Here is a 10997-nt window from a genome sequence, read left to right on the forward strand (position 1 = left end):
CCACCATGATCCTATGATTGCCATCTCACGTCCCCGTGTGCGGTGCCTGGGCCTCCGCCACACCCTGGAAGGCCACCCTTGGGGACTGTGGCTGGCGGGCACGCTAGGAGACTCGCACACCTTCGGCCCTAGCTGGAGTCTGAAGAGGAGACGCTCTTTTCTACCAACAGAGTAAGAAGTCTCATGTGGAAATGTACCTGTGGCAGCTCTGGCAACGGGTGTAGGTGGGATTCTGCTCAGGGCTCCGCCACTGTGGCTGCATCAAGGGCAGGCACGCAGCTCGCCAGACCTCCAGAGCTCATCTGAGCTGAGTGGCAGGACAAGGCAGGAGGGGATCTAAGGCTCTCCAGGCCAGACCCCACATTCCTCTTGGTGGGAGAGGAGGCTTGAGGGAAAAGCAAAAGGGGGTCACTGAATGAGGGGAGGGGCTCAACCTCCTCCTCTCCAGTGGGGCCCAGGTGGATTCCTCTAATCCGAGGAGCCTCGGATTCTGCACTTACATCCCCTAGAACCAGAAGACTCCGCCCGACCCTGCGGTGTACCATGGGCCTAGGGTGTACATGTTACAGCCCCATTATTATGCAGAAGGTGGTCTGAATATGGAACCGAGGTGGTGTGCTGGGAGGCGGGACTGGCAAAAGCCAGCCACTGAGGGATGGATTCACGCCTTCCACGACTCCGTCCAGGGGCTTCTCCCCTTCCACACCATGTCGACCATGGCCCATGCCCCCTGGGGCAGTGACCGTGGCTGGAGTTCTGCCCCCACCAGAACCTGCCTAGATGTCTCCGGTGGCAAAAACCCAAGCTGGAGAGCCCCTGACACATGTCTTCCCCCAGACACCAGCCCACTGTGTTATCCCCCCCAAGAAACCACCCCCTGTGTCAGGGTCAAAGCCTTGGCCTCAGGAGTCAAGCCCATCCTCTCCGGTGAGGGGTTAGATTCGGATGGGGTAGGTCCCCACCAGCGTTGGCTTCCAAGTCTGAGGTCTGTGATTGACCCACCAAGTGCGTGGTGGTCCCCCTCGCTGAGCTCACACCATGAGCCTGGCAGGGAGACACCGTGAGGGTAGGGGGGAAGGCAGATACCGAGCCCAACCAGCTGTCCCAGGGCAGTCCCTCTTTCCCACTTTCCACCCTCTCTGTGCGTATCTTGCCCGTGTCTTGGTTAGCGGGCGTTGTGGCGCCCTCCCACAGGAGCTCCCCACTTCCTAGATGAGGCACCAACCAGCAACTCTGAGGTATTATCACTGCACCCACACACGGGAGTGCTGAGACATCCCATCCATCCCTCAGAGGATCGGGAGCCTACTGTGGCACCTCCAGCATTCTGAGAGCCCCGACACCCGTCCCTGTGTTTGGAGACGTCCCCTTCGTCCCACTCCACGCCCTCCTAGGTGTGAGAATTGAACAACACCTCTTGCGAAAGGTAAATCCCAGCCCTGCTATTGGGAATTCGATCCTTCACAGATCCCTCACCAGTGTTTCCACTCCGTGAATCAGTCCATTCTCGCTCAAGGGAGAGCACCCACAGTTAATTTGATTCCCAAGCAGGTGCTAGCAGGGGCATACTCACGCGCAGGCACGCACACGCACACACACGCTAACCTTGAATGGTATCTGCATTTCTATTCTTTTCGTCTGTTCGCAACACGCAGTCTCTTGGCAATGGGAGCAGGCAGAACCTACACACACCTCCTCAATGGAACTAGAATCTGTGCCCGAATCTGGGGCCTGCCCAGCCCAGGATGCCGGCTGAACGAACGAGGTGATCTCAACTGTCAGGGAGGGTGAAGGCAGAAGAGAGAGCTCGAGGAAATCTCGTGTGACCTCAGGAGGCAGTCTGGAAGACTGACCAGGGACACGAAAATATTACGTCCACAAAAACCTGCAGCCTTGGGGGTGGGGAAATGGTATTTCACAGGGACCATCGAAGACCAGCCAGGCCTAGCATCCACACTTGCCCTGGAAAGCAGCTGGCCATTTTCAAATCAAGGGTATGGAGCTCACCGGCTGCAGAAGGAGCTGCTGGCCACCTACAGAACAACAAGGATATGGAAGCCACCTTCTGTGTAGGTGCCTGCGAGCAGTTTCCACCAGGTTGGTCCACAGGCGCTGGAACAGACTCAGTGCCCCCACCTCCAACCAAGAGACTATCTTGCCCTTTTCTTCCGCACTCCATGGACCTTCCCTTTGACTCAGCCACCCACCGGGATGTGGCTTCTGCCTCCACATGGCTGTTGAAAGTAAAGAGGGAGACCTAACGGGATTTGGTAACTGAGGTTCAAAGGTGAGGACTACGATGAACTGAGAATGTCACGCAGGTTACTGGCCCAGATGATCTGACCGTGTGCATGGTGGCACTGGAGGGAAATAATGGCTCCAGAAAGAGGACTGGGCTCCGTCGTGTTCCTCAACAGCACGGAAACCACCATGCAGGAAAGGCCACCGGCGTCAAGCCACGGGGGAGAGCAAGGACGCTCATGATGGAAAGGACGGTGACAGGACAAACAGGGACGGTGAACTGCAGGAGGAAAGGTGAGATAGACAGGGGTTCTCAAAGGAGGCCAGCAGTTCCTGCTGAAGGGGAGAGAGAATAGCACTGAAGAAGGGGACCGGAGAGACCCCAAAGTGGGAGGAGAAGAGGAGGGACCAAGAGCAAGGCGTGTAGGAGAAAGGCAGGAAATGCTAGTGTGGCTGGGCAGGGTCCCCACAGCACCTAGACCCAGGGCACTATGGTGAGCCTGAGTGCAGGGCTGCTGCTCAGAGGCCGGCCCAGACGCTCTGCAGGGAGAGGGCCCACCACAGAGCGCCAGGGGAACTGTTCTCCCAGCGCAAGGGAACAGAGCAACACCGGGCACACCCCAGCACTCCCAACAATCACAGAGAGGGCAGACCACAGACCGCAGAATATGAGAACGACTTTATTTCAAACTGCTTTGAACTGCCTTGGGAAGTGTGCAAATGCAGTGGAAGAGCAGAAGCCCTGGCTAAGGAGGATAAGGAGGAAACTCGCTTGGCTGCAGCCCCGGATGCTGGCTCCAACCTGTGAAACAGAGCAGGCTCAGGGACGGGCCCCCAGCCAGGGCCAGCCCAGCCAGGGCCCGCACACAGCCCTCCTAAGCTGCCGGACTGTGGGAAGGGGCACGGTATGTGCAACACTCACTTCAAAGGTCCTGGAACTTGTCACTGAAGAACTGCATGGCCGCTGAAACAGAGAGGCAGAACCCGGCACTCCAGACCCAGGGAAACAGAAATCCACCCCCTGCCCCCGTGGGGAATCACGTAGCCCTGCAACCAGAAGCCCCTCCAGCCCTGGTACTGACTCACCCACCCGTCACCTGAATTAAATGTGGAAATGCCTTTTAAGCGGGAACGTGGTTCTCAGGTGCTGGGCCATCCCAGAACCGTTCATTCAGAACGTGTTTCAAAGACAGATAAGCCAGCCAGCAAGCAAAAACCGTACAAGCCGTATCAGGCAGCAGTTAAAGGGAAAACACATGTGGTATCTCTAACTCTCCTAAGAGAAGGAGAGTTCTGGGACTCGTGGACTAAGAGTACACGGAGTTCAGACGACACACTGCTGTCTGTGCACACCCCTAGCTCGAAAGGCACAGAAGGCTCCAGGGCCGGGCTTTCCTTCGTTCTCTTCCCCAAAGGAAAGTCAGTCCCAGTGACGCCGCCTGTACCTACAGCCCACCCCCGCCCCCCATGCCTGCAGAAAGACACCGCTGTCCATCCCTGCCCCAGCCAGGGCTCCATCATACCTAGTTGCTGTGTAAGGTCCTCAATTTCCCTCTGCAGCCGGATGCACCAGACCGGCAGACACCGGAGGAAGAGAAACGGTTAGTCAATTCTGGCCTCCTCTCTCCTCGTCTTCCCTGTCTCCCTCAGCCCTGAGGGCCCCCATAGCCTGCAGCCCAGTGGCGAGGTGGGTTGGCATGAAACCCTCAATGTAAAAGAGGCACCCTCTCTCTGTGGGGTGCAGAAGATGGTGACGGGGCAGGGTGGGGGGGACACAGAAATCAGTTTAACCTGGACACGGATCCCACTGTCTAACATGGACCTCTATTTCTAGGAGCCACACGAAGCATTACCCGAGGACAACCCTGGGCTCCCGGGGGCCGGCAGAGGCCTGCTGCCATTCTCCAGGGCTGGGGCCCAGCACGCCTCTCCCACTGGGACCGACCTCCAGGTCCTCCCAGTTGCCAGCCGACCCTTCGGCAGTGGCGCCTTCTGGGGACGGCTGTCCTTGGACGCTGGGCGGTGGCACGATGGCGGCTGGTTCGTCAGCCAGGTAGGACGAGTAGTCCACAACGTCCCCTTGGTCGTCGACGGGGGTACCAGGCCGGCCTTCCCGGCCCCGGAGCACCACCTTTCCCTGCTCTATCAATTCGCTCTCAGACTCGAAGCTGAAAACCTTGGGATCTGTGAACCCGCTCTGGCCCTCGAGGCTGCCTGGTGCCCCCAAATCGAGGCCGTGGCCCTGGCCCCCTGGGGCTCTGGGACTGGCCATGCAGGAGCCAACCTGCTCGCCACCCTCCAGGTCGAAAGCAGCCCCACAAACGGATACCTTGTCGGGGGAGCTCATGGCGCCAGTCCGGGCAGCCTGGGCTGTGGGGAGACGGTCGTCCTGGTAACGGCGGAAGGGGAGAGCCGAGTCCAGCCAAGCCCAGCGGACCGGGCCACGCAACAGGAACAGTGAGGCCTTCGGGACACCGCCACCCTCATCCCAGGCGGAAGTAGGAGATGTCCCCGACAGCGCGCGGCTTCCGCACGTGCACTTGTCGCCAGTGCCGCGACTTCTCATTGGTCCCCCTCTACCAACCAGCGTGCCCTTTGTTGGTAGAGGCCTCTGGGCTTTAACCAATCGGAACACGGACTCTTGGTTTGCCCCGATGCCGGTCATTTGACTGGGTGTCTGCCCTCTGGTCTTGTCTTGGGGCCAGGGTGCATTGGAGCTCTCGATCCACCTCCTTCTTGCTCTCCTGCCGCCTCTGGCCAGGAACCTACTTTGCAATGAGACCTCCTCTGTGCACCGCACCGGTGCTTCGCGTGCAGCACAACATTTACTCTCCCAAGCTGATGAGCTGGGGGAAGCTCTCCCCTTAATCCCCGCCTTACAGATGGGTCACTGGGGCTCAGAGATGTGGCTCTCCTTGGAAAGTAGGTGCCCGGCCAGAGGCGGAAGGACAGAAAGAAAGAGGCGATCAAGAGCTACAGTGCCCCCTGGCCCCAAGACCCAAGCAGAGTGCAGCCACCCAGTCAAATGACGGGCATCGAGGCAAACCAAGAGCCTGTGTCCCGATTGGTTAAAGCTCAGGCACCTCGCCCCACAAAGGGCCCGCTGGTTGGCAGACGGGGACCAATGAGAAGGCTCGGTGCCGGCGTCAAGGGCACGAGGAAGCCACTGGCTGCCAGGGACATCTGGTACTTCCGCCTGGGGTGAGGGTGGCGGTGTCCCGAAAGCCTCACTGTTTCTGTCGCGTGGCCTGCTCAGCTGGGCTTGGCTGGGCTCAGCTCTCTCCTCCAGCCGTTACCAGGACGACCGTCTCCCCACAGCCGAGGCTGCCGGGACTGCCGCCATGAGCTCCCCCAACAAGGTATCCGTTTGTGGGGCCGGTTTTGACCTGGAGGGTGGCGAGCAGGCTGGCTCCCACACGGCCAGCCCCGGAGCCCCAGGGGACCACAGCCATGGCCTCAATTTGGGGGTGCAGGGCAGCGGCGATGGCGACGGAGAGAGCGGGTTCACAGATTCGGAGGGTGTCAGCTTTGAGTCTGAGAGCGAACTGATAGAGCAAGGAAGGGTGGTGCTCTGGGGCCGGGAAGGACGGCCAGGCACCCCGATCGATGACCAAGGGGACGTTGTGGACTACTCATTCTACCTGGCTGAAGAACCAGCCGCCATCGTGCCGCCGCCCAGCGTCCAAGGACAGCCGTTCCCAGAAGGCGCCGCTGCCGAAGGGTCGGCTGACAATTGGGCGGACCTGGAGGTGGGTCCCAGTGGGAGAGACGCGCTGGGCCCCAGCCCCGGAAAACGGCAGCAGGCCTCTGCCGACCGTCTCCACCTCTGTGGTCCTGGGCCAGTGCGGGCCTGGAACAACCCGGAAAGGGGCTCGAAGAGCAGATGGAGCCTCCGCGTGGATCCCCAGCAGCCCTCTGCGAAAGGCCCCACCAGGATGTCTACCCACGACTCTGATTCCGCAGATGAGAGCAGCGGCTTACCACTGATGAGGGTGGGCATTCGCCGCAACGAAGGAAGCCAGGCCAAGCCCGGCAGCCCCAAGAAGGCAGCAGACACATCCAGACACGCAGGCTTCCACTGCAAGGAGAGTTACCTGCCCGTGCCGGGCCGTTTCCTGACCTCTGCTCCCCGCGGACTCACTCCAGTCGTGGAGAGGCCGGCTGTGGGAGAGCTGGAGGACTCTCCCGGAAAGAAAATGCAGAGCAGGGCCTGGGGAAAGGTGGAGGCCAGGCCCAGCTGTTCAAGAGCTGCCACTGCAGGGGCCCTGCCCCAGGGCCTTTCAAGGAGGAAGATGGCCCAGGGGAAGAAGTCCCCAGGAGGTGCCTCTCAACTGGCTCCGGGGAGAGCCTTTCCTGCCTGCGGAAAGAGACTCTCAGCCGCTCCCCCGGAGCCGGCCACCTTCCCGCCATTCTCCGGTGTGCGGCCACACGGGATGTCCAAGAAACCACAAAAGCCTAAGCACAGAGGCCCTGGGAAGAAACCTGCAGGAAGGAAGACCAGGGAGTCCCAGGTTGCGGCCAGAGAAGATAACGACCCAAATCGAGATGAGGTCCCAAAGGCCCAAGTAAGTAGGCCCTTCTCGCCCTCCTCTCCCTCTTTACCCTCCTCCCCCCACACCTCCTCTGTTCCAGCACACCCCTGTTCACCCATGTCCCCTCTGTCCCTTGCTCGAGGGTTGTCGTTGGGAGCCTAGGGACACTAGAATGCCCGATGGGGGTCTTCATCATAGGAGCACACGGTAAAGGGGGCACTTCTTGTGTGATGGCCATGCCTCCGGACACTGCAGGAGTCCTGCCTCCGCCCGCAGAGAGGAGCTGGGATGGAAGGCAGGGCTGGCAGCCGGTTTGGATCGGGTGATGCCTTAAAGTGTGGGCCGCAAAGCTGGGGTGTCTAGGATCATCAACTTCCTGATTCCTCCTTCCCTAGCTGTTGCCCGACCCACCTGGCAGGCGGCCCGGGCTATCTCAGTATCCCCAGTGTTTTCCCTGGCTGGGCTCTGCCTCCTGGCCTGGGGCTGACTGAGGGAGAAAGTGCTAATGCTAATAAGATTAGGCTCCGGAGTCTCCACCTTACCACAACCCCTTCCCACATGTACTCACCGCCTGCCCCCACCGCCAGCCCGACTCAGAAATTTCTGTTTTAGCTTCCCACACACAGGCCAGGGCTGCCTCGCCTGTCCATGCGTCGTGGAGAACTCAGCAGCAGTGACCCCAACATCAGAGCTCCCCAAGTTCCGGGAACTTCAGAGCCCTCGGCCTACAGCCTGGGAGGCCTCCTGCCCAGACGCCATGCACCCTCCGGTGAGTCTTGCGGGTTTGATAGGGGTGGAGGGGAGAGGGGTCGGGAGGGAAACCTCTGGCTCTGTCGCTTATGGGGGCTCAGCCTTGTTCCCACACTTCCCTGCCCACCCAGGCAGCTGTCCCATGGGAAACGGGGTGTCGACAGGGCTGGCTTTAAGCCACATCGTCCTCTCTGAGTGGGGTTTGTGTGGTGGGGGGCGATTTGGAGCAGTGCCCCAAACTCCAACTCTGGAAGGAGACTTTCGGCGGTACGGAGCCCTTTTCTGTTAAGTCCTGCTCAGCCGCATTGGCCCTCCCAGGGCCTGGCTGTGGCTGCCGCGCTGCTGGAGTCCAACCCGGAGTCACAACGCTAGGGGACCACAGGTGCAGATGGGCTCACACTGGGGAACAGTGAAGACAGTCCCAGAGCCGGGTTGGAGTTGCTGGGCAGAGCAGGGGCAATGTGTTGCCAGCAGAGGGTGATGCTGCCTCACTTTAGACCCTGCTAGGCCTTTTCCACCTCACTGGGAGGCTTGGAAGCTGGATTTTGTGTTCTCTTTCAGGTGACCAGCAGCCGCCTGTCCATCCCCCAAGACCAGAAAGGCAGCAGCAGGCCCCGGGAGCCCAGGACTGTCCTCGGGTAATGCTTTGTGTGGCTCCTAGAAATAAGAGGTCCACACTAGATGGTGGGATCCGTGTCCAGGTTAAACTGATTTCTGCGTCCGCCGCCCTCCCCCCCGCCCCCACCGCCACACGTCTCCACCTTCTGCACCCCACGGAGAGAGGGTGCCTCCTTTCCATTGAGGGTTCTGTGCCAACCCACGTCGCCACTGGGCTGCAGGCTATGGGGGCTGCAGGGAGGCTGGGGAGAGAGGAGGCCAGAGTTGACTAACCATTTATCTTTCCCCGGTGTCTGCTGGTCTAGTGCATCTGGCTGCAGAGGGAAATTGATGAACTTACACAGCAGCTAGGTATGATGGAGCCCTGGCTGGGGCAGGGATGGACAGCGGTGTCTTTCTGCAGGTGTGGGGGGCAGGGGTGGGCTGTAGGTACAGGCAGCATCACTGGGACTGACTTTCCTCTGGGGAGGAGAATCAAGCCGACCTGGGCCTTCTGTGCCTTTTCAGCTAGGGGTGTGCACAGATAACAATGTGTCATCTGAACTCCGTGTACACTTTGTCCACGAGTCCCAGAACTCTCCTTCTCTTAGGACGGTTAGAGATACTGCCGGTGTTTCCCCTTTAACTACTGCCTGGTACCACTTGTATGGTGTTTGTTTGCTGGCTGGCTTATCTGTCTTTGAAACATGTTCTGGACGGTACTGGGATGGCCCAGCACCTGAGAACCACTTTCCCGCTTAGAAGGCATTTCCACATTTAATCCAGGTGACGGGTGGGTGAGTCAGTCCCAGGGCTGGTGGGGTTTCTGGTTGCAGGACTAGGAAGTTCCCCACCGGGGCATGGGATGGGTGTCTGTTTCCCTGGGTCCGGAGTGCCCGGTTCTGCCTCTCTGTTTCAGCGGCCATGCAGTTCCTCGCTGACAAGATCCAGGAGCTTTGAAGTGAGTGTGGCACACACCATGCCCCTTCCCACAATCCCGGTAGCTTAGGAGGGCTGTGGGCTGGCCCTGGCTGGGGGCCCGTCCCTGAGCCTGCTCTGTTTCACAGGTTGGAGCCAGCATATTCCTACAAGACAAACAGCTGCCACCTTTGGAGCTCCGGAGCTGCCTGTTAAGCCAGGGCTTCCTCTCTTCCACCGCATTTGCCCCCTTCCCAACGCAGTTCAAAGCAATTTGAAATAAAGTCGTTCTCATATTCTGTGGCCTGTGGTCTGCCCTCTCTGCGATTGTTGGGAGTGTTGGGGGTTGCAGGGTGTTGCCCGGTTCATTGGCGCTTGAAGAACTGTTCCCCAGGGCCCTGCGGGGCACCAGGGCCGGCCCCTGAGCAGCAGCCCTGCACTCGGGCTCACCATAGTGCCCTGGGTCTAGGTGCTGTGGGGGCCCTGCCCAGCCACAGCAGCATTTCCTGCCTTTCTCCTACACGCCTTGCTCATGGTCCCTCCTCTTCTCCTCCCACTTTGGGTTCTCCCAGGTCCCCTTCTTCAGTGCTATTCTCCCTCCCCTTCAGCAGGAACTGATGGCCTCCTTCCAGAACCCCTGTCTCTCTCACCTTTCCTCCTGCGGTTCACTGTTTCTGTTCTGCCCTCTCACCATCCTTTCCATCGTGAGCATCGTTGCTCTCCCCCGTGGCTTGATGCCGGCGGCCTTTCCTGCATGGTTATTTCCATGCTATTGAGGAACACGACGGAGCTCATCCTCCTCGCCGCCCCTCAGGGACCCAGTCCTCTTTCTTGAGCCGTTATGTCCCTCCGGTGCCACCATGCACAGGGTCAGGTCATCTGGGGCAAAAACCCGCTTGGCATCCTCAGTTCCTCTTAGCCCTCACCTTTGAACCTTAGTTACCAAATTCTGTCAGATCTCCTCCTTAGCTTCAGTAGCCAGGTGGAGACAGAAACCACATCCTGGTGGGAAGCTGAGGCAAAGGGAAGATACGTGGAGTGCGGAAGAAAAGGGCAAGATAGTCTCTTGGTTGGAGGCAGGGGCACTGAGTCTGTTCTGGTGCCTGCAGGCCAACCTGGTGGAAACTGCCCACCGGTAGCTACGCGGAAGGTGGCTTCCACATCCTTGGTGTCCATTCGCAGCCAGCAGCCCCTTCTGCAGCCGGTGGGCTCCATACCATTGATTTGAAAATGGCCAGCTGGTTTCCAGGGCAAGTGTGGATGCTAGGCCTGGCTGCTCTTTGATGGTCCCCACGAAATACCATGTCACCACCCCCAAGGCCAACAGGTTTTTGTGGACATGATATTTCTGTGTCCCTGGTCAGTCTTCCCAACCACCTCTCGAGGCCACAGGAGATTTCCTCAAGCTCCCTGTTCTGCCTTCACCCTCCATGACGGTTGGGATTGCCTCCTTCCTTCAGCCAGAATCCTGGGCTGGGCAGGTCCCAGCTTTGGGCACAGATTCCGATTCCAGTGAGGAGGTGTGTGTAGGTTCTGCCAGCTCCCATCGCCAAGAGACAGGGTGTTGAACAAAGACAGGAGAAATACAGATACCATTCAAGGTTAGCGTGTGTATGTGTGTGTGCGTGCGCCTGCGAGCACCCGCTTGGGAATCAAATTATCGGGGGTGCTCTCTGTTGAGGGAGAATGGGCTGATTCACGGAGTGGAAGAAGTGGTGAAGGATCCGTGAAGGATCGAATTCGCTAAAGCAGGGCTGGGATCCACTTTTTACAAGAGGTGTTCAATCTAACACCTAGGAGGGCGTGGAGTGGTACGAAGGGGACATCTCCAAACACAGGGACGGGTGTTGGGGCTCTCAGAATGCTGGAGGTGCCACAGTAGGCTGCTGATCCTCCGTGGGACAGATGGGATATCTCAGCACTCCCGTGTGTGGGTGCAGTCATAATACCTCAGAGTCG

At 59.3% G+C, this 10997-nt stretch overlaps 1 protein-coding gene across 1 annotated transcript; it reads left to right on the forward strand.

Annotated features, from left to right (window-relative positions):
- Positions 1 to 5456: 5456 nt before the first annotated feature.
- On the forward strand, positions 5457 to 9334 carry LOC112615909 (uncharacterized protein CXorf49). The gene is made up of 6 exons (XM_025372811.1): positions 5457 to 6806; positions 7386 to 7542; positions 8085 to 8161; positions 8447 to 8492; positions 9040 to 9081; positions 9188 to 9334. Exons 1-5 carry the CDS (start codon positions 5583 to 5585, stop codon positions 9078 to 9080), a joined length of 1545 nt encoding a protein of 514 aa, XP_025228596.1. The 5' UTR covers positions 5457 to 5582; the 3' UTR covers position 9081; positions 9188 to 9334.
- The last annotated feature ends 1663 nt before the right edge of the window (positions 9335 to 10997 follow it).

The sequence above is a fragment of the Theropithecus gelada genome, chromosome X (assembly GCF_003255815.1).
Source record: "Theropithecus gelada isolate Dixy chromosome X, Tgel_1.0, whole genome shotgun sequence".
NCBI classification, from domain to species: Eukaryota; Metazoa; Chordata; class Mammalia; order Primates; family Cercopithecidae; genus Theropithecus; species Theropithecus gelada.